General features: G+C 38.3%; 1 protein-coding gene across 1 annotated transcript in view; it reads left to right on the top strand.

Annotated features, from left to right (window-relative positions):
• Positions 1-27,681, top strand: part of LOC145678945 (uncharacterized) — a 104,857-nt gene that overhangs the window by 5,592 nt on the left and 71,584 nt on the right. The window contains exons 2-3 of the mRNA XM_081749552.1: positions 8,852-9,103; positions 23,168-23,602. Of these exons, the coding sequence (XP_081605678.1) occupies positions 9,052-9,103; positions 23,168-23,602 (487 nt within the window). The 5' untranslated portion in view covers positions 8,852-9,051. The remainder of the gene's footprint in view (positions 1-8,851; positions 9,104-23,167; positions 23,603-27,681) is intronic.

Here is a 27,681-nt window from a genome sequence, read left to right as displayed (position 1 = left end):
CGTAAGTCCCTTCTTACTTTCGTCTCAAGACCTCTAAATCGATCGCAACGGCAGAGCCCGGTTTCGCACTAGTGTTTAGAAATCTTTAAACTCACTTGAGGCAATATTTGTGGATTATTGTATTGTATTTTGCCTTTAATTAAATTTGAACCCACTTCATGATCTTGTGTAAAGTATCATTAAAAGAGAATTTCTGTTTTTATGGAGAACGTAAGCATAGCAATTATAAAAGGTGAGTAAGGTGCGTATGTATTTATAAGAAAGTTTATTTTACGAGTCTTTTGTGGTTCCGCCAACCTATTCTTTAGTTGTTGTTTTTTTTAAATACTCATATCTCATAAATAAAAGAGCTATTATAAAATCTCTTACCACTATTCTTTAATACCTATAAAATTTTATTTATTGTAAAAGCACTGGCGAAATATTTCTTATCGCCCACTAAAATTATGGTGGAGCTCCTTCGTGGCTAACGGTTAGTATACTTGCCTTTGGCGTGGGAAACCTGGGCTTGATTCCCGGTGGGAGTTCATGTGGTTCGGATTCCACGTTAATCAGTAGGTCCACGTCTCACATAGCCTCGCTGCTGAACGGGACGTTATATTGACTACATTATAAAATTGTAATTTGTGACGACTAAAATATCAGAAATTAAAGATTTTTCTCTTGGGTTTTGGAACATTTTGAAAAACGTGAAAATCTGGTACTGCACCGATACAACACACCTTTTGGATTTGTCATTGTGTAAAGTGATACAAACTAAAGAAGAATTACAACTTTATGAAATTGTATTAGGACTTATTTAGAAATAAACACCAAATAAGTGTAATAGTTCATATCCGTATCAAATACCAAGTTTATGATGAATCAACTACACAACGTAGGATCCAAAAACGCTCATTGCAATTTGTTCCATCCTTCAGTCGAACCAGGAACTGAAACATAAAGAGTGACATTTTCTTTTTAAAGATACTTTGTCCAGCTAAGTATTGTGAAGGTTTATGTCAGTAGAAGGAATTGCATTCCATTATACAAGCGCAATTTCACAACTTTATGTACACATTACTAAATATCGAACACCCTTGTCCATATGATTAGCGTACGCGTCTTTGGTGCGGGAGACCTAGGTTCGATTTCCGATGGGAACTCCTATGGTTCTGAACCCACGTTAATTTGTAAGTTCACGTCTCATATAGCCTTGATGCTGAAAGGGACACTAAACTCTAATCTAATACTAAATACAAATATTTAAAGAAAAATGATGACGAACCAAGATGACGTGAATTTGGCTATCAAATCCATTTTGTGTTTTCAGTTATTTTCTAGTAGTATTTTTTCTAGCCATCCTTTCAAAAGACAGTGATGCAAATTTCGTAACTGCGAATTCCTGTTAGAAGCCATGAAATTATCCGATTAGATGCAAAATTTCCCGTCCACTAAAATAGATACCGTAAATTTACAATATCTAACAATAAATAATTTTGAAAGATATCGCTTTCGAGGGAAAAAATGAAGTGAAATCTTTGAGTTTTACGTCCCACGGTTATGCCGGTTAGGCTAAAGGAGAGGGGTGATGATGAGAAATTAGTGAAATCGTGGAATGAAGAAAGTGGGAGGAACGGAAGAACCCCGAGGAAACCCATGCACACGGTGTTTGTCCACCACAAAGTTCACTTGGTGCGAGCTGGGATCGAACCAGGGTCTCCAAGCACCAGAGGTGAACGATCTACCACTGAGCCACCGCGGCCCCGCTTTAGAGGGGCCATGACGTATAGTTGAACTCATTCTCGTAGTATGAAAGGCATTATTTATAATTATGCATGATAGGATTACAAACAAAATTTAAAAATATTATGTGCACTTTCTTTTAACAAACATTAAATTGTCTTTTATGGTGTGGAAGGGAATGTTATGTTCGAAAAATAAAGTCCTTAACACGATTCTTGTTGCTACACACTGCATGTTCCTAGCCACAGAAAAGATGCAGCGATAGGTGGGCTATTTTTCAATTGCTTTACATTAGTTTGATGTTTCAAGTCTTTTGTGTGTTTCTGAAGTTCACTTTTACCACAAAAGAGCTCAATATTGACATGTCTTACATAGCTTTGGTTCAATTCTCAACACGGACTGCAACTACCCGTTAAATTGTGCATCCGAAAGGCACTCTTTGTTAAACCTCGCTTATCACCGCTCATCTTAATAATATATATAACTTCACCGCGAAGCAAATGTTGCATTTCTCTCTTTCATCCTAACACAAAACAAAACTAACCACAGCTGTGACACGAAGGAGCTATTTCGAAAAGAAACAAGCTGTGCTTCATAGAGATGTGTACCAAATGATAGAAGTATAAAGTATTGTTTTCTTTCCTGTTTATTGATATCACTTGGTGTTCTTAATGAGTTTACTCATTAGTTTAGAAATAGTATATATGGAATTTGGACATATGTTGTACGTATTTTCCTGAGAAATTGATGAGACCAGAAAAATTATAAGGACAGATGGAATAGGTTTAAGCGCATCTACGTGACTTTATCAAATATTTATTCTCCATAATGGTACCACGCGGAAAACTTGGTATACTATAATCTTTGCCTCCCTCTGTTAGCTGTTTCGTATCATATATATTGGATGGTTTTGATATTTCTTCTGATCATTAAAATATAGCAATGGTACCTGTGTGCGTGCAGAAATGCAAAAGCACAAGATAACTTCCTATTTGTTTTGGAAACAACAACACCCATTTCACGCGTGCGAGAGAAATTGAGCACAGCAAGATCGGGTGTTTATGTTTACTCACGGTCAGTTCGCAGCAGGAGTCCATGGTAAAAGATTTGGCTAACTATCTCTTCATATTGACGTGAAAACACTCGCAAAACCCTACAAATACAAAAGAATGCGCTTCAAAGAAAGTTTAGACACAGATGTTTCAATTTTCTCTTAGCATCTTTCTTCAGCAAAAGAGTCGGTTCATTGTATTCGAAATAGGGAAGGGAGAAAGGGTGAATTTATATTTTATGGGGGGGGGGTACATTGTAAGTAGTATAAACAATACATACCGCTTCCGACTCGACCCTCATCCTACCTCAAGTTGTAAAGTAGAAACTACTAGAAAGGGACAGAAGTATTCAACATGACTGCGACTTGAGTTTCAGTTCACAATACTAAAACCAGTGAGTAAGTAAACAGTCTTTTGTAGGATAGTGTTTTACTTCTTGAATTTATTTTTGAACATTTCTGTGAATTCAACAACAGAACGCAGTAGAAATACGGACTAGTTTTTACTTCAACCATTACTTTCGCTCCAACCCAGGGATGCCACATTTATGATTTCGTATAATACTAGATTTAGTGATTTTATTATTGAACTAGTGATCTAGTACGTACTTTGGGTAAATAGGCACATTCTAGTGATTTTTTTGCATTTTTTTCTGATGCAGACAAATGACAAGGAAATGGTTCTTAAAATAAAAGGAAGAAGTATATTGCAGTTCAAAACAAATGTAGAAACTTTAAATTTTTTTTTTCTCTCTCTGACTGAGTGAAACCCCTGCTGTGTAACGACCTTAGGTAAACAACGGCTATCTTTGGTCCGCTACCTCCTTTTGTTAGCCGACATGAGATGTGTTACTTTTTTTTTAAGAAAGTGAAGAAATAATTATCCAGTACATTTACGTTTTGTCAGGCACACAGGCGCAGTCTGTACTTGTTTCCTAACGAATTTTAGCAACATAACATAAATGAAACATGTGTACCAGAAAATAGAGGCAGTACAAACGGACATTTTCATCTGTGACACATTTGATGAGAAATATAGTTAGATGTCACGTGCAAGCACTCTAAACATGTCCTATCCTTTAATTCTATTCGTATGTTTATGTAGGTGAGACTGAGAAATCAAGAAACAATAATAACTGGTTTTCTTCCAGGGCAAAAATCTAAATGTGAAGGGGTGTTACACTGGGACTTTAACTGCGTCCTTTGTACAAGATTGACAAGTAATCGCAATTTTACAAGATTAACAAGTAATCGCAATTTTACAAGATTAACAAGTAATCGCAATTTTTTAATTTATTAGTTCTTGGGGAGAGGAAGATGGAAGCGAACCCTCGTAAGGACCTCTGCAAGAAAACATGAATACTATCCGCCACTGTTTGTTACATTACACAAAATAGTTATATATATACAGGGGCGGATCCAGGATATGATCAAGGGAGGGGCTAAACCATATTTTTCCGTTTTATCCAGTGTAAAGCAGGATTGAAGTCCATTTTATCCAGGGTATACCCGAGCGTCAAGGGGGGGGCTATAGCCCCTATAGCCCCCCCTTAGATCCGCCACTGTATATATATATATATATATAATATTGAGTTTTAGTCAGGGTTTTCATTCTGCAGGAGAGGGGAGGATAGTAATACCTGGCGAACATTTTCTATTCTCAGAGTGTTGCAAATGATAGCATTTCCTTCATTATAGCTTGGCCAAGCTAGTTGCATTATATATAAGGATTAAGTTAGCCTAAAAAGCTTAAATTTTTATGGCAGTTTTACTCTGTAACCATGTTTCTCATTTTCGGTCTACGGGACTCTGTGTCCGGAAATTTTCGATGGCTTCCAAGTCGGAAAATAAGTGTATCAAAGGCATATATATTATATGTATGGTTATATGAGGCATGGATCTACAGTTTAAAGTGGAATACCGGTAACAACTTCATGAGCTTCCACCGTAAATCGAACCAGAGTCTCCCGCGATCAAGGTGTATGTGTTAACCATACAGCCACGAGGAAATTCACATAAGCACACACACATATATATTGTTGAGTTGATTTTGACTTTACCGTCTCTTTCAGCAGCGAGGATATATGAAGTGTAGACCTACTGATTAACGTGGAATCCGAACTACATGAGCTCGCGCCGGGAATTGAACCCGAGTCTTCCACGACAAAGACGCGTACACTAGCCACGGAGTTCACACACACACACACAGAATCAGAGTCCTCACACACCAAGGGTGAAAGCTGTGCCACTGAGTCACAGCAGCCACGAGGCTAGGTCGAGTCCACTTTACGTTCATAGTTTCTTAGTACATAAATGTTACGATTATGAAATAGATTTTCCTTAATGAGCTGCATATAAACAAAAGCTTTCGAAATGTATTAAACAATTAGCTCGATTTGAGTGTGAACTTAAAGTTATATCAGAGTGTAAATACGGATACGCACCAAAGCTCGAAAACTTAATACACTATTTCTCCTATACAGGCACGTAGCCAGGATTTCGAAATAGGCGGGGGGGGGGGGGTCCGTGACGAAATACTGTGGTTATCACACCAGGGGCTCGATCATTCTAAATTATTTTAGTGGCAACATATATTCGTTCGTTTAGCCAGGATTTCGTAATCGGAGGGGGGAGGTGAAATGAAATACTATGGTTACACACCAGGGGATCGAGCAATCTAAACTATTTTACTGACAACATACCCATATTGTTCTTTTAGGACAATAAAATGAGGACATGTTAGTAAGAATTTTAAGAAGAAAAACTATGAAGAAATCTTGAGTAAAAGAAAATAAAAAAGTATTAAAAAAGATATAGACTTCCGAGGTCATTCGAACTCGGTTCTACTTGTCTTCTTTCTTCTTCTTTTTCTTATCTTCATTTAATGCCATCAACGATGGAAACGAGATCTCTTTCGGGGTAAAGACATCCTATAAAATGGATTAGAGGTGCCGCGAAATTCAAATGGCTCATATTATTGGTGATTCTGGGCACATTTCTTAAGTTCTACCTGAGAGTCTATGTTATCTATGCAGATAGATGGTATTCGGAATGCTTCGTTACAATACCAATTTTCAACTTCCCCTTTAGTTTCCTCCACACAAAGCTCCTCATAAGAAAGAGTAACCAAACACTTGCTCTAGTTTTATATTTTTGACGCTGATTCATATTTTTCTCCATTCTTTTTGCTTAATCCTTCTTTAATATTTTTCATTTCTGGATCCGAAGGGGGGGGGTCCGGACCCCCCGGACCCACCCCTTGGCTACGTGCCTGTCCTATATAGTCAGCATGTACCAAGCAATCGTTCAGCTTTCATTTGAGAGGATGGAAATCGAAGGCTCCTGAACAACTATGTTACTAATGTGCGGAATGTATTTATCTTACAGTGAACTGCTTCGATGCCAAGTGGCCTAACTCCAAAATTGAAATTTTCCAGGAGTGAAAGTTAAAGTTCAATATCTCATGAACAATTCATATTTCTTTTATGTTGGGAACCAAAACCATAACTACTGTATGTAGTTCATTGTTTTATAATTTAGTGTTTACAAAAATCCTTTAAAAAAATACCTATTCACAGAAGTGAAAGGTACTTATCTGTACTAGTTCTTGGCATCCAAGCAGTCCATTTATTGTAATACTAGCTTAATATACCCATTCTTCGCATAGGGGCTGTATTTGGAAGTCAACACCTGTGGAAGTATCACCATTCATTTCAGCGACCGCGAAAACTATGGATTTGACACTAGTATCAATCAATATGGGCTATTTATACATGTCTCGGTATTCCTCACCCGCTGACACCCGGCCCGCGTACAGTGGTAGCTGAATTTGCAAGTCATCGCTGATGGAAGTGTCACCATTGATCTCAGCGATCGTGAAAACTATGGATTTGACACTAATGTCGATCAATTTGGATTACTTTTACTACATGTCTCGCTAAACGCCCCCCTGAGACCCCCTGGTTCCAATTTTGACAAAAACGCTTTGCCTTAGACTGGGACTTGGACCAAGGTATCCGTGACCAAAATTTGGTAACTCTCGGTCAACTTGTCTGGTCCCCAGGTCGGTCCCAGTAAACGTCCCCCCCGAGACCTCCCTGGTTCGAAAAAAAAAAGCTTCGTCTTGATCTGGGGCCTGGACTAAGGTACCCGTGACCAAATTTTGGGAACTCTCGGTCCACTCGTCTGGTCCCCAGGTCGCACAGACAGACAGACAAACACACAAACAAACTCTTTATTTTATTTATATTAGATAAGATATACTATGTAAAATAGTCTCGTATCATAATATGTGATGTACAACAAATGTTACATTATATATTATCCGTGGCTCGTGATATGCTGCAACATGAGTTGAGTTGATTTTGAGTTTAACCTCCCGTTCAGCTGCGAGGCTATGTGAGACGTGGACCTACTGATTAACGTGGAATCCGAACCACATGAGCTCCCGCCGGGAATCGAACCCGGGCCTCCCACGCCAAAGGCGCGTACGCTAACCGCTTAGCCACGGAGAAGCTCATGCTGCAACATATTAAAGCCTCAGAATAGTTGGGCAAGCGAATAATCCAGAAGTTACGTAACCCTATTGCGTTCATGGGAACAAAAACAATAATTATAACTATGCTAAATTACTATAGACTATCAACTGCTCATTCAGAGAATTTATGAAGTTCACTTTATCGCAATAGTTTTATACAAACTAGATTTAAACTACGGATAATAGTTTTATACAAACTAGATAATCAATTATTATTATTATCATTATATTTGCAGTACAACCAAATACAACAACATTAACTATTAGTTCTAATTAACTGAATTGAGCTGAAAATTAAATCTTGATCTTTAAAGATTAACTATTAATTTTATGCGTTCTGTACCTTTCTGAAGGAATAAAGCTGGAATTGGTTTCAAGGCTGTTTCTGAGTGAATACTTTCTTCAAAATAATATTAAAAATTATAGAAAAATTTTCGAGACATTCGAGTCGAGTCGAGATTTTTAAGAGCCGTCTCGACTCGACTCGTGTCTCGACTCGAAAATTCGAGTCGAGAAATACGTTTGTCTCGACTCGTCTCGAATTTTACAAAGTGTGTCTCGACTCGAATCTCGAGTCGAGTCGAGTCGAGATTCGAGACATATCTCGACTCGAGCGCATCCCTACCGCCAAGTGAACTTTGTGGTGGACAAATACCATGTGCGTGGATTTTCTCGAGGTTCTCCCGTTTCCTCCTACTTTCTTCATTCCACCATTTCATTCATTACTCATCATCACCGTCTCCTTTAGCTTAGCCGGCATAACCGTGGGACGTAAAACTCAAAAATTTCATTTCATTTTTTATTTGCATATTCAAAAACTGGGAAGAAAGTGTGCATTCTAAAATTATCGTGTATTCATCTATATATTATCGCAAGGGAATTTTCGTATATGGCATCAAGACTTAAATTATGGTATATCACAATAAATTATCGTATGATTTTGGGTAGTTCACTCTTTGGCAGTGCCGTGCTTTGGAAAATCAGCGCCCCCTGGTGAGAGTATACGACGGCGCCCTTGTACATATGAGTGAGATGACAGACCAGCGGTGAAATGCCACCATGTTTGGCGCGAAGCGTAAGAAATTTTTCCTTGATTTTAAGCACTTTTTCTTGCTTTTTGCCTTCCATTTTATATACAGTATATGCACATGTATTTTCCTAACATAAATAACATTATACAAGTAGAACCACTTTCTGAAGCAAGAAGAGGATTTAAGTACATACTAGTAATATTCCAAGTAATTTTTCCTTTCTTTTTTCCTCCCGAATTTTGCGCCCCTTATTTCGGCGCCCGGGGCCGTCGCCCCGTTCTTCCCCGCACGGCGCGGCACCGCTCTTGGTAATGAGTTTTGTTGATATTTCATAAATGTTACAGCTCGAAATGAATTGTGACATAATTTAATTTGAGAAATAAGTACGATGGATCTCTTTTTTATTTATTTATATTATTTATTTATTACGAAATACAATACTCAGGGTTTTATACTTAGTTATTCCTTATTCGTATCATTGTTAATTTAAGTATTATTCACTTATAGATTGTATTCTTACTGGAACTGGCAGCGAATACAGTGGTAAGATAAATCAAACAGTTTCTGGATTTCCATGTGACAGCTGGGTGACGTCAGCATCTTCAAATATCAGGGATTCGGATTTCCCAGATGGTAGTAAAACAGCAGCTGGTAAACATTGTCGAAATCCGGATGTCGATAATATTGGTCCCTGGTGTTACGTCAACATGCATGGTGTTAAGTTTGAGACCTGTGACATTCCGTACTGTGAAAACGCAGGTTAATTAGATTTACTTGTTATTGACTAAGTAGCCGTAATTTAATAGCTTTAATATATATTCCCGTTTAAAAACTTGCAAGTGTACGTTATCTCCTGGGGTGGATTCTCTTTTGAATAATATTGTATCCACCATCCCCCACTGTAAAAAATGAGGTGTTGAAACAACACAAGATGACTACCACTTTAGCGTGTTACTTGTGTGTTACTTCAGCACCAAGCGCATCGCCTTCCGAGGAATTCAGAAATAACTCGTAACTCCCCGATAGAATTTGCGTTGGTATTTATCGTTTAATATGAGCAAAGCTTTGCGAAATATATTTAGTACTTAATACGTGCTAAGATACAAGAGTAACAGATGAAGAAAATACTATTTGCTATTTGTGCTATTTATGTAACTGTTGTCAGATGATTCACAGGTTTGCAACAATATGATTGTGACCGATTACAGAAAACATAGAACGTTATTAGTTACTTGCCATAAATACGAAATATATTTCGCAAAGCTTTGCTCATACCAAACAATAAAAAACAATGCAAATACTCACAGTCAGTATGGAGTTATTCCTGATATGCTCGGAAGGCGATGTGCTTGGTGTTGAATTGACACACAAGTAACACACTAAAGTGGTAGTCATTTTGTGTTGTTTTGTTTCAACATCTCATTTTTTGCTGTGCGGTGCCTCCACCATGTAAAGTTCAGCTGAGCTAGAGCGAAGGTAGATCAAACAATACTCGTGAATCGTTTCCTTCCATTACTGTGAGGTGCTAGGTAGCCAGAGCCGAAACTACTGTTTACCTAAGAACACCAACACAAAATAAATAAAAAAATAAAGGAGAGTGGCTGGGAATATTTTAATTAACTGAAATATTTGCATAGAATGCAAATACAAATTATGAAAAGATTTATTCCCTCTTGGAGATAAGTTTCTCTCCTGTAAGGGCCGCCACTCCCTTATGAAGTCGGTAGAGCAATAATATTTATGTTTTGTGGAACAGCAGATCTCAGGGCAATCTGCATAACAGCCATGCTCAAGATGCTACAATAGTGAGTTAGTTATATATTTCAAATAAGGTTAAAAAAAAAAATTAATCTGACATTAAAATTTACAGGTAGCAGCCTGTATGTAATCTCACTATTTCATGACTGTTATTTGGTTCCTTGGGCAGAATTCTCTCTGAGCCCCATACAGAGAGGTGGTCAAACATACACAATCAAGGGGAAAATGCCTCCTTGAATCACACTCCTGAAAACAAACATATCATTAGCACAGGTACTCACCATACAGCAAATTGAATAGACAGTTGTTCTGGTAAGAGCTGGCAGTTTTATTTTCCACAACGGAATCAGGAACATAAAATAGGATGAATGTGTTGATATCCAAACTTCGATACACTAATAATTATCACCATTTCGTAGTGCACTACACACACACTTTCTAGAAATATAGATATACTTGATAATTTTAACACACTATTTCATCATTATAAAAATAACAAAAAGGAGAAGGTAGGATGAACCTGAAGTTATAAAGGTCTGTCTGACCTTTTCAAAAAGAAAGAAAAAAATTTATATATAGAGATATTTACAACATTCTTTTATCTCCTCATAATTTTGAGTTTCTTGTCTCTAACAGTTTTTAGAGGAGAGATGTATTTCACAGAACATATTTCAATAGCTGTGATATAAATACACAGATTGAAGATAAAAATAAACACAATTTAATATGCTGATACACTGTTCCAATATTCACTCGCTGTTCACAAGTTCTATGCTGTATGACACAGTGTCCTCCTAGATTCCCATTCCACTGAAATGTAAAATGTTCTGTAGGAGATACGGTAAGCTGGATTTCACACGTTCAATGAAGGAACTTTAGTAGCTCCTATAACCAAGCAAATTATAATTACTGAAACCTTGTACTAAAATGTCCAAGGACAGGCACAGCTTAGAGACGTTACTGGCCTAGGTTTTATATCTCTAACTGAGATATCGTAAAGTATGTATTTCTTCCATGTTTGAAAAAACTGGGTTTTCCCATATTAAAATTGGGAGGTGCGATGAGATTCAAATTATGTTGTCTCTATTGAGCGTCCATAGCACTCAGAGAATGAATGATTATAAACTGATGATTTCAAATTTCATCTTCCATTGTCACTATATGCAATAAGCACCACTGACGACAAACTGCAGATATGTGTAAGTCTTACACATTTTTGTAATATGATTATAGCTTCATATAAAAAACTGAGTTCTACACACTCGCGTATTACAGTTGTTCACAGGACAAATCCAGGGGAGCCGGAAACAAATTGCTCACACCTCGTCCCGGGTATCGAACACTCTGTAAGAGAAGTCAGGTGACTTCCTTCGAACCGAAAAACTATATGTTGTTGCTTCACGAATCTGACTTGAAACTACCTCGTTCTCTCAGGAAAACGAGTATATGTTTCTGGCAAAAACAAGGAAACGAAGAAACTCGCTTCCTCAAGCCACCTTTGACAAAAGGTTCTCTGCCCTGAGGCGATTTGCGTGTGGTCCGACCTGCACAATGCACTTGTTCAGCTACCATCCGTAGCCAAATTCACCCTTTCTTGGCTGACATGTGCTGCTCCTTCTCTAAGGAACGGCCAACACTGAAAGTTTTGCTCGCAGCAGAAACTATGAGAGTTTTTCGCACACTTTTGTTTTTCTTCACTTGTTACATACAAATAAAATTGAGAAACATATGATATTATACATCAAAATAAAGGTAAACATACAAAGAATACATATTTATACAATTTATGAGCTGTCATCTCTCTCAGAAGCAGCAGTACACCCAATTTCTGTGGCTGTCGTTCAAAACTGTCTGCTACTAATGCAGCCATGTTTGCTTGGAGAGAGATTGAAGGAAACATCTTTGTTAATTATTTATTTTTCACAAATACAAGATCCAAGTGTCTTGTTCGATAAGGGAAACACGCTGTTAAAATAAATCAGAATTTTGTGCGGTATTTCCAAGAACGTGTTTAGCTTAGTACGTAAATATTAATATTAAACACAGAAAATAAGTCAAATCAGAGTATACATTTTCAAATTGGTGTTGCATTTCGGGAACTAACTAAAAGGCTCGCTGGCCAGGTTACTGGTCTCTGGTGAGAAGGGGGGAGGAAAGGACGCTTGAACTCGGTGCATAGGAAATCACACCTATAGAAAGCTAAAATTTCGCATGTAGAAGTGAAAAAGTTTATGGCTTTTGAAACAATACAAACGCTCTGTTTCAACACACTGTATCAAACTCAGTGTAGATTCACCAAGGAAGTTCGTAGGCTACTTCCTGTGTATTAAGATACTTATTTAGTTCCTATTCTGGTAATTTCTTTCCATGTTGAGTTGAGAGAGACCTCACATCTAGTAGTCTAGGCGACAGCAAGTCGGGAAAGAAAAAAAAACTTCTCTCAGCGCTAGCTCTCTTCCAAGCGTTCTGAAAACTCGTGTATGATTCCTATAGAATCTTCTCATTTCCCATTTAATTAATCCTTCATCTATGCTTGTAATATCATTCCTTCCATCATCCCCTGTAAACTATACATTATGCAATGACGCAGTAAATTATGCAACCCATTTATACACTATATAATGCCTATAAATGAAGTAAACACAAAAGAAATAAATACAATATAATACAATCTTGTATTAATATTTACGTACTATGCTGGGTGTTTTACACTTCATTTCTAATAATATTGAAATAATATGCATAGAATATGCTAATGGTAAGCAATTAATTATACCACAAAATTATTATATTTACATATCAATATGCAAATGTGCCCCTCATCTGCATTTCGATATGCAGATGATGGAGAAGGACATCGGCCTTCTACAGTAATTTCCCCCCTATGATTCTAGGTGCTGTACTTTCTAGTACAGGACATAGATCATATGGAGGGCACATTTTCGTTCCTGAAATATTAGAGGTACACAATACATCCAAGGTTAAAAAAAAACAAAGTTAAACACACAGTAAACATAATAAATGAAAATCAATACACAAAAGCTAAATAAAGAGAATTCAGTGTTCCCTGAGTTACGTAAACATAAATGACATCAGTTCCCAATACATACACTTACACTAATACACTAGTTCACTGAAATATACACTAACACTAACACTATATACACATTTTGTCAAATCCGGTGACGTGATGCATAGATGTGTGATTTGTGTCTTCTCTATTTACCAGTACCACTGTGATCCTTCTCTTCTCTAGAAACGTATGGTTTCAATAGAAAAGCATTTCTTGTCATCTTGACTTCTTTAGTCGCTGGATCCCCTAGTGTGTACATGTTACGACCAGTGGCGGTGACAATCTGCCATGGTCCCGAGTACAAGAGCAAGAGCTTCTTCGACACACCTGCTAGAGCATCCGACTTGGGAAATACTCTAGATAGAACAAGGTCACCCACTTTGTACTCTACAGTACGGTGTGACTTGTCGAAGTTGCGTTTTCGTGCAGCAGCATTCCTTTTATGGTTCTTTCTTGCAATTTCTACATAGTACTGCACGTCATGGCGCTGATCCACTTCTGGGATTTCAAACAGCCTGGCTATGTCTCTAGACATAGACTGCCCAAAGTGACACTCAAAGGCTGACACGCCAGTGGTCAGGTGTTTTGCCGAATTTAAGCACTTCTCTATTTTCTCCAAGTATTTGGGCCACAATCTCTGGTTATCATGGCACAATTTACGTAGTAAACGTACTGTCGCCTTGACAGCTACCTCTGCCATTTCACCTTGCGGATAATATGGCGTCGACATGATGTGCCTGATACCAAGATCTGCTAACTCTGTTTTCCAGCGGTTAGACTGGAAAGGTGACCCTCTGTCTGTCAAGACTAGTTCCACACTAGGGTTAACTTTCAGATACTCCTTCAGTTTCCTTATGGCAGTGGTAGTGTTTGCCTTTCTACATGCGTACAAGCCAATTAGCTTGGAAAATGCATCATAAAATACCAATATGTAATGGACTCCCCCAATTCCCTTGGTTAGAGGCCCTAACCAGTCAGCGCAGACCAAATAGCCTGGCTTCTCAACTACCACGGGATTCAGTGGTCCCGGACGATAACATTGGGGGGGGTTGCTTTTTTGACATAATTCGCAGGAAGCACAAAAACGCCTCACACTTGCCCTCATCTTTGGCCATACGAAAAATTCTGATAGAAGTGGAAGTAGTTTGCTAGCCGACATGTGCCCTCGATCTGAATGGTAATAATCGAGCAGTGGAACTACTAACACTTCTGGGATGCATATTCGGACTCCTTCCCGGTCACGCTTGCATAAGCGCCCGTTCAAAACTTCAAAACGGTGACAAGCACCATTCACCTTTGGTGAGTCCGTCTTCTCTTCGACATCTTTCTTGATCTTGCCGTAGACAGGATCTGAAGACTGCATCTCCGGTAGTATGGCTATCATCTTCCTCAACTCACATGGGATTTCCGTCAGGATGGACATCAGCGACTCCTGGAGGATAGGCTTCCGTGCAACACTGAGGTCTTCTGTGTGAGGAGGGTACCTAGAGTGATAATCACTCAAATTCTCATTGGACTTTACAAACTGGAATTCGAAATTGAAATTAGAGAGCAACATCGCCCACCGGGTGATGCGCTGGTTTGTAAGTCTACAATAGAGAATAAACTTAAGAGCAAGGTGGTCACTGCGTACTATGAATTTAGTACCAACTAAGTACTGTTTAAACTTAACAACGCCATCTATGAGTCCATAAAATTCCTTCTCCGTTATCGAATAATTTCGTTGTGCAGCATTGAACACACGTGATGTAAAAGCAATGACACGGATGTCATCATTGTCATCACGCTGGTACAACAGAGAAGAACACGCAATATCACACGCATCACATTCAAGAATCAATTGCTTGTCAGGCAGGACGGTTTTCAGTACTACTTCCTCCTGGAAGATTTGCTTGATCCTGTCCATCGCTGCCTGATGTACTGGTTCCCATTTGAACCTAACATTCTTCTTCAGAAGTTGGAACAACGGATGGAGAACTTCCGAGTACTTCCTACTAAAGCAACGATAGTACTGGCAGTAGCCAATGAAGGAACGCAGTTCCTTTACGTTACGTGGTGTCCTAAAATCTAACACCGCCTTCACTTTCGCCGGATCTTTGCCGATACCGGATTGCGAAAGATGGAAACCAAGTATGTTCAATGATTTTCTCGCAAACTTGCACTTTTTCAGCCTGAGAGTTAGGCCGCCCGCAGTGAGTAAACCCAACACTCTGTCGAGGTGTACTAAGTGATCATCGAAGCTCCTGTCGGCTAGAATTAAATCATCTACATAAGCGCCGCAGTACTCTCTAGCTTCTGATCCAATCAGCATATCTAATGCTCTTACGCAAGAAGCAAGGCTATGTTTTGTTCCAAACGGGAGTTTTTGAAAAACATACGAAATGCCTTCATGTAGGAACCCAAGATATTTCTGGTCACTTTCTTTCACTTTAATCTGTAAAAACATCTCGGTTGCATCTACGCAACTGAACCAAGAGTTGTCGCAAATGTCTTGGAGAACAGATAGGGGTGGCATAGGTCTGTCGGAGAGATCCCCTGAAATTTTGGCCAGAGCTCTTCCATCAATACAAACTCGAATGCGTCCGTCACTTTTCGGCGTCACTACCAGAGGGTTTATATAAGCTGTAGGCATCTTCTTAATCACACCCCAGGCCTCCCAACGCGAAATTTCATTCGATACTAAATTCCTGAATTTCTTTGGGTAAGGATACAATTTAGTTTTTATGGGACGTTCGTCCGTTACTCCAACCTCGTGCTCGTAGTTAGCTATGCAACCTGGCTTGATATCAAAAAGCGCCTGGTGCTTTAAAAGAACAGCTTTCAAACTCTCTCTTTGTGAGGCTGAGAGATCTGAGTAGTTCGAGACAAAATCTTCTATATCGGAATGGGAGGCACGTGTGTTCACTTTCAACCACTCTTCTGGTGGGAATACATGAACTGCCATTTCTTGGGCACTTGGGAATCTACCATCATCCAAGTTCGGGGCACGAGCAGCCTTTTCTCTGCAGGTCTTATGCTCATTCTGTGCGCTAACCCGTATGGCCTTCCGTCTTTCATCTGACGGGGAAAAATTACACTCAAAAGTATCTAACTCCTCTATGAAACTATATGGTTTCTCGCACTCACCATTCAATTCTAAACAACGAACTACTAGATCCTCAGTCTCGCAATCTACTGATCTAAATTTCACTTCTACATCATGAGGATGTTTGAGATGTAGAAGGCCGGTGTCATAGTCTAACACGGCACGAGATTCTGTAAAGAAGTTGGAACCTAAAATCAAAGATCTGTTCAGACCTGAAATAATGATGCCTAATGTATGAAATTCCTTCCCATGTATCTGAATGACTAACAGCGTCTGGCCTATGATCGTCGCTGATTTACTTCCGAAAGCAGACGTAACCCGTATATTCTTAGCACTCAAAAATGCGGGTGTGGGGTGGCTATTTGAGACGGAGTCCCAAATTTCTTTTGAAATGGCGGAGCAAGTAGCCCCTGTATCTAATAAAGAATTAACTTCCTTTACAAACAAAAGTACATTAATCTCTGGCAGTGAGATGACGTTATTACTGGGTAGTTCTTCATTACTTGAATCAAATAAATTCTTAAAAATGCCATTGGCCTCTTCATATACAGCCCTATCTAAATCGATGTGTTCTCCAGTCCTACTTAACAAGGTTAACTTATTTTTGAACATGCCTTCACTGAAATGCTTCTTTGCCTTAATTTCTAAACAAAGTCTACAATTTTCTTCTTCTTTTCCTTCTACATTTTCAAAAATTTCTTTAACTGCGGTTTCACATGAATTTTCGTATAAGTGTATATTTTCTACATTCTCTTCTAAATTTCGCACATACTTGGAATTTACATTTGTCAACTCAGATGTACTCGTATTCTCCATAGTCATCTTACCGTTGTTCCAAGCACATGCGGACAATCCTCATTCTCTGGGAGCAGAAGAAGAGGATTGGTTACTCCTGGTGATGTTATGGTTTTGGCTGGTAGGAGGAGGCGCCCGGTCATAACGTTCCAACAGCTGGATTTCCTCGTCCTCGTGACGGAAGGAATTTCCCTGTGGTCTATCCGTTTGGCGCATCCCTCCCCTCCTACCGCGGGCTCCACGAACGTTGTTGTTGTGAGAGGAGTGGGAGTTCCCCCCACGTGACCAGCCAGACGACCCACTTCCGCTGCTCTGGTGGCGAGGCGGGGATCGCTGGTGGTTGTTTTGATTCGTGTTTTGATGTCTCTTTCTCTGGTAAGGACGCTGGTTTTCTCTCGTTCTATTCTTTTTACGAGCAGCGTGCTTACCACTGTGGCCAGAGGGGTTATTGTCCTCGTTTTCCATGCTCACTTGGAGCATGTTGACCCCTTTCCTCTGGTTACTCTGGAAAAACTGGTCGCGATTCGTCATCGACGACTGCAGTTCCTGTACTAGATTTAAAAGTTCTGCTATTGTCTTTGGGCGAGAAGAGACTATCGCCCTAAATAGCCAGTTCGGGAAATGACGCGGAAGTACCTTCAGTAATGTAGCATCAGACATTCTTGGCTCTAATATGCTATTCTTGTGTAACAAATCCAGCAGATATTCTGCGGGGGATTTGTGTACACGATTGTCGAAGTGGGAGGTGAGAATAGTAGCCCGTAGGTTTGCCAGCCGTTCTTCGCTAAGGTAACACTGTTTGAAGTTTTTCACAAAATCTTCGTAGGTGTGGATTTTGTTCCGGTTTACTTGAAACCACTGGTAACAAGTATTCCGAATTGCTCGCGGTATGAAACTGAGTCTCATCTCGTCCGGTACTCCAGTGACCTCAAAGTACCGGTCGAGATCTTGGAGAAAGTTATATGTTTCGGTCTCAGATTCATTTCCAGCATACACAGGTAAGGTAACGTCCCTGTGTATGAGACCAAAAGCTGTTGCGAGATGCTGTCTCGTCTCATGATTACATGAGCGAGACGTCGACGGGACAGGTTCTGTCTCGCGGGAAGTAGCGAGGTTCCCAGGTTGAGAACCAGGCAGATCGCGACTCGAGATTTCGTTCGGAGATGGCGGTCTTTCTTGTGTGCCGGAGACAGAGATGTTAGCGAGTCTCCCCTCTATCACCTCGCTTGTCTCCTTCTGGATGGAGCTCTTCCACTCCTCCATTTTCTTCTCGAGTTGTGCACACACGTCATGAACGGTCTCTTGCATCTGTTGGATGCTACCGTTACATTCCGACCTGATCTCATCGAGTGGCGTTTCCTGCTCTAGTTCCCCCCGGATCCTGGCTAGTTGGGAAGCGAAATTCACTTCCACTCGCCTGACCTGATTATTCAGAGTAAGTGTGGTCTGTTCTACACGAGACGAGACCTGTCTAACACTCTCAGAAAGCTCTGAGTAATTCTCTTCTAATCTCTTAGTGGTTTCCGTGACACGAGAATTGAGATCTTCCCGAGCGCCTTCAATCTCCCCCCTCAGCTCTACGGTAGTAATTTCAAGTCGCTCTGTCAATTCCCGCTCACTCTGCTCCAGTCTTGACGTCATGGATTCTAACCGCATTTCAAGACGAGCATTGACCGACTCTATAGCCTTTTCTACACCCTGTGAGTTTTCCTCTAATTTCTTTTCTAACTTTCTTTCTAAACTTTGTGCATTTTCTACTAATTTACTTTCTAAAGTTTTCACATTCTCCTCTTGTCTTCTACTATTTTCTTCTAGTTTCGATTCTAACCTTTTCTCTAGCTTCTTTGCGTTCTCTTCTTGTTTTCTCGTACTTTCCTCTAATTTGGAGTTAAAATCTTCCCTTATACTTCTACTATTTTCTTCTAATTTTTTCTCTAGTCCCTGAAAAAGTTCACTTAGCATGGCGGCTAAATTTTCATTACTTCCCTTAGAGCTACATGCAATTGTGGCTGGGCTAACACTTGGTTCTGCAAATTCTGTGGTTACCTCCCTTTCCTCCCGCAATGGTACTTCCTGTTCCCTACTGGGGACTGGCGGAACGGTATCCACCGCATCAGCGTCTCCCACAACGCTGACGGGACGCTCGCTAGCACTCTGCGCGTCAACAACACTATTCTCCTCTGAGAGCTCCCCAGCTCTCTGAGCGAACTCTTCACTTACAAACTCTGTGTCCATATTTCTTACACTTCGAGCCTGTGCTCGCGTTACAACCATTTACAAATACTAACCGGGATTACAAAGTTTCTTCCCCCCAAATTTCTAAAAAAAAACTGAATTCTCTAAAACACAGTACTGGTTGTCAAAATATTCACGACACAAATAAATTTCAAACACAAGACACCTACGTTCTTGGAAATTTTTCGGGAAGAGAAAACAAAACCATATACCGAAATTTTAACACAAACTGTATGTTGACCAGCTAGTATATAACATATACTTCATGCCCTTTACGCTGATGGCGCCACTTTTATTGGCGCAAAAGCGTGAAGTATCGTGCCCTGCAGCTGGGTAGCCACTTTTATTGTGAGGTGCTAGGTAGCCAGAGCCGAAACTACTGTTTACCTAAGAACACCAACACAAAATAAATAAAAAAATAAAGGAGAGTGGCTGGGAATATTTTAATTAACTGAAATATTTGCATAGAATGCAAATACAAATTATGAAAAGATTTATTCCCTCTTGGAGATAAGTTTCTCTCCTGTAAGGGCCGCCACTCCCTTATGAAGTCGGTAGAGCAATAATATTTATGTTTTGTGGAACAGCAGATCTCAGGGCAATCTGCATAACAGCCATGCTCAAGATGCTACAATAGTGAGTTAGTTATATATTTCAAATAAGGTTAAAAAAAATTAATCTGACATTAAAATTTACAGGTAGCAGCCTGTATGTAATCTCACTATTTCATGACTGTTATTTGGTTCCTTGGGCAGAATTCTCTCTGAGCCCCATACAGAGAGGTGGTCAAACATACACAATCAAGGGGAAAATGCCTCCTTGAATCACACTCCTGAAAACAAACATATCATTAGCACAGGTACTCACCATACAGCAAATTGAATAGACAGTTGTTCTGGTAAGAGCTGGCAGTTTTATTTTCCACAACGGAATCAGGAACATAAAATAGGATGAATGTGTTGATATCCAAACTTCGATACACTAATAATTATCACCATTTCGTAGTGCACTACACACACACTTTCTAGAAATATAGATATACTTGATAATTTTAACACACTATTTCATCATTATAAAAATAACAAAAAGGAGAAGGTAGGATGAACCTGAAGTTATAAAGGTCTGTCTGACCTTTTCAAAAAGAAAGAAAAAAATTTATATATAGAGATATTTACAACATTCTTTTATCTCCTCATAATTTTGAGTTTCTTGTCTCTAACAGTTTTTAGAGGAGAGATGTATTTCACAGAACATATTTCAATAGCTGTGATATAAATACACAGATTGAAGATAAAAATAAACACAATTTAATATGCTGATACACTGTTCCAATATTCACTCGCTGTTCACAAGTTCTATGCTGTATGACACAGTGTCCTCCTAGATTCCCATTCCACTGAAATGTAAAATGTTCTGTAGGAGATACGGTAAGCTGGATTTCACACGTTCAATGAAGGAACTTTAGTAGCTCCTATAACCAAGCAAATTATAATTACTGAAACCTTGTACTAAAATGTCCAAGGACAGGCACAGCTTAGAGACGTTACTGGCCTAGGTTTTATATCTCTAACTGAGATATCGTAAAGTATGTATTTCTTCCATGTTTGAAAAAACTGGGTTTTCCCATATTAAAATTGGGAGGTGCGATGAGATTCAAATTATGTTGTCTCTATTGAGCGTCCATAGCACTCAGAGAATGAATGATTATAAACTGATGATTTCAAATTTCATCTTCCATTGTCACTATATGCAATAAGCACCACTGACGACAAACTGCAGATATGTGTAAGTCTTACACATTTTTGTAATATGATTATAGCTTCATATAAAAAACTGAGTTCTACACACTCGCGTATTACAGTTGTTCACAGGACAAATCCAGGGGAGCCGGAAACAAATTGCTCACACCTCGTCCCGGGTATCGAACACTCTGTAAGAGAAGTCAGGTGACTTCCTTCGAACCGAAAAACTATATGTTGTTGCTTCACGAATCTGACTTGAAACTACCTCGTTCTCTCAGGAAAACGAGTATATGTTTCTGGCAAAAACAAGGAAACGAAGAAACTCGCTTCCTCAAGCCACCTTTGACAAAAGGTTCTCTGCCCTGAGGCGATTTGCGTGTGGTCCGACCTGCACAATGCACTTGTTCAGCTACCATCCGTAGCCAAATTCACCCTTTCTTGGCTGACATGTGCTGCTCCTTCTCTAAGGAACGGCCAACACTGAAAGTTTTGCTCGCAGCAGAAACTATGAGAGTTTTTCGCACACTTTTGTTTTTCTTCACTTGTTACATACAAATAAAATTGAGAAACATATGATATTATACATCAAAATAAAGGTAAACATACAAAGAATACATATTTATACAATTTATGAGCTGTCATCTCTCTCAGAAGCAGCAGTACACCCAATTTCTGTGGCTGTCGTTCAAAACTGTCTGCTACTAATGCAGCCATGTTTGCTTGGAGAGAGATTGAAGGAAACATCTTTGTTAATTATTTATTTTTCACAAATACAAGATCCAAGTGTCTTGTTCGATAAGGGAAACACGCTGTTAAAATAAATCAGAATTTTGTGCGGTATTTCCAAGAACGTGTTTAGCTTAGTACGTAAATATTAATATTAAACACAGAAAATAAGTCAAATCAGAGTATACATTTTCAAATTGGTGTTGCATTTCGGGAACTAACTAAAAGGCTCGCTGGCCAGGTTACTGGTCTCTGGTGAGAAGGGGGGGAGGAAAGGACGCTTGAACTCGGTGCATAGGAAATCACACCTATAGAAAGCTAAAATTTCGCATGTAGAAGTGAAAAAGTTTATGGCTTTTGAAACAATACAAACGCTCTGTTTCAACACACTGTATCAAACTCAGTGTAGATTCACCAAGGAAGTTCGTAGGCTACTTCCTGTGTATTAAGATACTTATTTAGTTCCTATTCTGGTAATTTCTTTCCATGTTGAGTTGAGAGAGACCTCACATCTAGTAGTCTAGGCGACAGCAAGTCGGGAAAGAAAAAAAAAACTTCTCTCAGCGCTAGCTCTCTTCCAAGCGTTCTGAAAACTCGTGTATGATTCCTATAGAATCTTCTCATTTCCCATTTAATTAATCCTTCATCTATGCTTGTAATATCATTCCTTCCATCATCCCCTGTAAACTATACATTATGCAATGACGCAGTAAATTATGCAACCCATTTATACACTATATAATGCCTATAAATGAAGTAAACACAAAAGAAATAAATACAATATAATACAATCTTGTATTAATATTTACGTACTATGCTGGGTGTTTTACACTTCATTTCTAATAATATTGAAATAATATGCATAGAATATGCTAATGGTAAGCAATTAATTATACCACAAAATTATTATATTTACATATCAATATGCAAATGTGCCCCTCATCTGCATTTCGATATGCAGATGATGGAGAAGGACATCGGCCTTCTACACTACCAAGTTATTACAGGATCTTCATTTTATAAACAGTATGATACAAAATCACTATAATATAAAAAAATCCTCTAATAACTAATTAAAAGAAGGTACCTTAGGCCCAAGGCCCGAGCAGAATGGGGAAAGATCTCCAGAGAATTGCGAGCAAACTGAATGGCAAGATAGAAGACCTAGAACTCCAAGCAAGCTAAAGGCTTTGGGTTAAGTCCCTCAAAGCTCCAGACAAACTAAGAGAGTGAATTTGACCAGCCAGAGACTAATATCAAATGTGAAGTTCTTCCTGGTTTTGTAGTTGCTTCAGTATGGTGGTAGTGCTGGTGGTCTTCCTCCATCACGTGGCTAGTGGTGTTTAAGTTACAAGCTAAGATAAAGCTAAAAAGTCAATAACTGCTTGATGTTTTATAACTTTTTTCAGATTGCATGTTCTTAACGACACCTGTATACGATTCCCATACGTTCACTTCGCTGCGAAATGGTTACTACATTAGGTTTTCAGTAAAGTTGTATTCTCCTGCCCGTTTCAATGATAGGGCTTTCGTAGTGTTGTCTGCTTATCCTCTGCAGAAGGAGCCTGTGTTGGAGATAGAGCTATCCCATGAAAGCAAAGTGAGGCTGGAACGTAATGGGGAGGTGATAGCAGAAGCCGTTTCCCCTGGAATACTCTCAGCCACCATGTGGAGCAATTTATGGATGAAATTTCGCGGAGGGGTTTTCCAGATGGGGAAAGCCAGTGAGAAGAAGTCTTTTCTCGGATATGCGGCTGGCGACAGTGGGATTGAGCCGAACTTTGTTACATTTGCTGTTCCGGAAGGTGATAATCCAATTTTGTGGAAGACAAATTGCGATCAAGGTACGGAAAGTATCGGTTAGTAATAGCAACAGCAGTTAAGGTGTGTTGTAATATTTGTGTTTGTCGATTTACGTATAAGTTAATCAAGTTATAGCTTAGGAACCCACTATCATGAGGGCTACCAAAAAATTTAAAGAATGAAACTGGTTGTACTACTGTGCAAAAAAAAAAAAAAAAAAAATAACGTATCCTGTAAATGAGACTTATCAAAAATAGCTCCTTTTTTATCATACATTCGGATTGTTTGAAAGTTTGAATAGGAAGAAACAGTAATGATACATTTTTGATAAATAATAGCATGAAATAAGCAAATTAGAAGCAAAATGCTTAAATATGAGCTAATTTTCTTCTACTGCTAACACTGTTACAAAAGAATTCCGTAGAGGGAAAATTATACTATTCAGCACTGAACCCTTTCACTTCATTTCGAAGAACAAGGCTATTATGGATTCAAGCCTACGTACGAAGAATATTGCGAAATTCTGCTTGTGCAGAAGTAGATAGATAGAGCGTAGGTAGAGTAAATTACAGTCCGGAATCGTTTCCCATTACCATCTTTATTTACAAAATCCTCTATAAACAGTATATTACAAAAATATCACTTTTAATGTAATTTCTCTAATACTGAGTTAAGAAAGGTTACCCAAGACCCGAGCGGCCTAGAGTAGAATCTTTACAGAACTCCGAGCTAGCTAAGTGGAGTGAAGTTTAGGATCCCAAATGTTTTACACAAGCAGGGAGAGGGTTAAGAGTCACAGAGCTCCGAAGCAAGCTAGGTGACTGAGGCTAGGACTCCAAACAAAGCTACGAGCAAGCTGAATGGGAAGAGAAGAAGCCTAGAGTTCCAACTAAACTAGAGCCTATCGGTTAGGTATCTCATAGAGCTCCAAAGCAAGCTAAAGGAGGGAGATGACCAGTCGCAGACTGATACTTGACGCCAAATTCCTTTGAGTTATATAGGTACTGCAGGTGACAAGGTGACACTGTTGTTCATTCCTCATCACGTGACCAATGGGTGTCGCTGTTGCCCCTGTCGCCTGCAGCTATATAGTAATCCGTAGTAAGAGGCACATGGTTAAAATTTGTAAATATAAGCACATGCCAGTTATTTTTAAACACAACCATGTGGGATATTAAAATATTATCAAACCTTATCAGGTCTTTTTGTCAGAAAATTATTAGAAATACGAGACGCTGTATTACACTACTTGTAGGTAAATATTGCCTCACATTTTTATGAAGTAATCAATGAAAATTACGTATCGAAAAACATGCGAATAACAACTTTCTGTGATTATCTTCTTAGATAAACCAGCAAATTAGGTACCACATCAAGTAAAAAAAAGTAGTGCAGTGGTAAGGTGGCGAGAAAATGTAATTGATAAACACCAAACATCGGAAGCTCGAAATCACTCTAGGGAAGTAATTTTTGTAAGTGAAATCAGACAAAAATGAAGGTTGATAGAAAAGCTTCGCATGGGTCTGAGAAAAAAACAACATTGAAATAGTATTACAGCATCGTCATACACACCAAGGAACAACTTGCTTTATGCGAAAAGTATGGTCTGGATGAAACAGCTGTTAGTCTTTGGCAGAAGGTGAAATATGGATAAGAAGACACAAAGAAATCCTAATCCTTGAATGCAGTTCTCAATTTCTGAAAAATTCTTTATTATTATTATTATTATTATTATTATTATTATTATTATTATTATTATTATTATTATTATTATTGTTATTATTATTATTATTATTATTATTATTATTATTATTATTATTATTATTATTATTATTATTATTATTATTATTATTGATGTGCAGTAATTGTAAAAACCATCGATTGGAAGGGTAACGTGTTTTTTTCATAAGTCATAACAGTTTCAAATTAATAAATAATACCTTTACGTATCAATAGAAGCATCTCATAACTTTTCTAATGCTAATTTTTTGCAAATATATTGTAATTATTTGGAATTAATCATGATTTAAGGATCTCGAATGATCATTGCCGCAGAAACTAAAAGTCTTGGGTGACTTTTCTACATAAAGATAACATTTTTTAAAATAATCTAAGATAAGATAAACTAATTAAATTCAGTGTGTAATTTTGATATGAATTTTTCGTAATTATAATTTAATTTTTAGTATCGTGTGATGTAACAATGCTGTAAGCACTCAAGATACTGCTTTTTAATACAGGTACAAACGACAATTCAAATCCGAACAAATTCCAATCTTATCTCTCACCATGGCCAATATTTACAAGGGATCCATCTATTGTTTTCTTAAATCTCTCCATAGCAACAGGAATTCATAGCACTTCTCACATTGCATGCAGATGATGACACAATATTTGTAATTGGTCTGTCATTTGCCAGACGTGTCGACTACTATTACAAAGTTTTCCACTTATTGTTTCTTCATCTACGAATTTTAAAAGCGCCTAGCGAATCGAAAGATGCGTTGCTCGTTATGGCCTTTAATACATGGTGTAAAATGGGCAGTGTTCGCAGTTTAGGAGTGTGTTTATCCCCTACGATGGCTGCTACAAAAAATACGTTTGTTCTACTTTTGGTTCCTTTATTCACTCCAGGAGTTTCAAGCAAATTCAAATTGTGCGTTGCTAGTTATGACCTTGCTAAAGTGTGTCACATTGTCTTATGTTCGCACTTTAGGGGGTTGTTTACCTCTTCATCCCCCACGTTGGCCGATATAAAAAATCACATATTTCTTTTGATTTCTTTATTCACTCCAGGAGTTTCAAGCAAATCTGAGTGTGGTACTTGAAAAACCTTGCTTCTTAGTCAAGAAAGTTGATTTTAGTTTAGCGTCCCTTTCAGCAGCGAGGCTATATGAGACGTGGACCTACTGATTAACGTGGAATCCGAACCACATGAGCTCCCGCCGGGAATCGAACCCGGGTCTCCCACGCCAAAGGCGCGTACGCTAACCGCTTAGCCACGAAGGAGCTCCTTCTTAGTCAAGAAACTATATATTTAGTACCGCATGAAATAATTTGAAATTTGTCATTATTCATGCCGAACAGGACCATTGGCATTTGTAGGAATGAGCACGAAACGAGACGAAAATTAAGGATTTTTCGTCTTGTCTCGTATTGTATGGAATTTCCAGAATTTCCAAAAATATCAAGAAAAAGTTAAATGTAAGCGATCTACAATTAAGAAAGAAATCTTTGAAACTTTCATTCTCTAAATTTTATCTCTGAAAGTTTCATCTCTAAATTTTAAGTTCCTTTTTCGGTAAAAGTAGCAAACGCAAAGTGAAATGAACAAAGAAAGGGGGGGGGGTGAGTAGTTTTATGCTTCATTAGAAATAGAGCATCTCTTATAATATTAGTAAATCTCTGATAAAATTAGTTATTATACATATGGTATAGTTTTTAAACACATACATATTAATCATTTTACATGTTAACAAAAGACTAAATAGAAACAAACCATTAAATGTGCAAAGTGATTAGGTATTTTGTATTAGTGATCAGTAGTCGTAGTTGGAGCGAAATTTCTCTAACCTAGATTAGGAAAAGCTCGTAGGGAAATTTAGTGAAAAGGAAATTTCTCAATAAAACGTGAAAACCCAAGGAAATTCTCACTGTGACTGATTGACCAATATAAATGCTTAGTATATTTTTTAATTTGTTCTTCAGAAATAAACGAATAAAATAGCTATAGTTTGTTTCTCTGTGTGTATGTGTGTCTGCTTACAGCAGCATAATTTGCACTCATTGTATTTGTATCTTTTTTTTTGTAAAAAAAAGTTAAGGAAAAAGTAAAAAGAAATTAAGGAGAAAGAAACTGAATACTCCCCCCCCAAAAAATGTGATTAGCACTTCTTTTAATATAGCTAAATTACTAAATTAATCTTATCATAATTTCTGTAATAGAAATTTGATACTCAATAAAGTATGGAAAATTTTATTTTTTAAAAAATGGAAAATTTTGTATCAATCAAGGGTAATTGTCTTTTAAGGAAATCTACGAACAATGTTAGTGATTTCAACATATATTTTTACTAAGTAGCAATATTTCAACTCACTTTTCTAAAGTTGTTGGTTAGCG

The sequence above is a fragment of the Thermobia domestica genome, chromosome 2 (assembly GCF_964235325.1).
Source record: "Thermobia domestica chromosome 2, izTheDome1.hap1.1, whole genome shotgun sequence".
NCBI classification, from domain to species: domain Eukaryota; kingdom Metazoa; phylum Arthropoda; class Insecta; order Zygentoma; family Lepismatidae; genus Thermobia; species Thermobia domestica.
The sequence above is the reverse complement of the archived record's forward strand: the minus strand, read 5'-3'. Positions and strand labels throughout refer to the sequence as shown.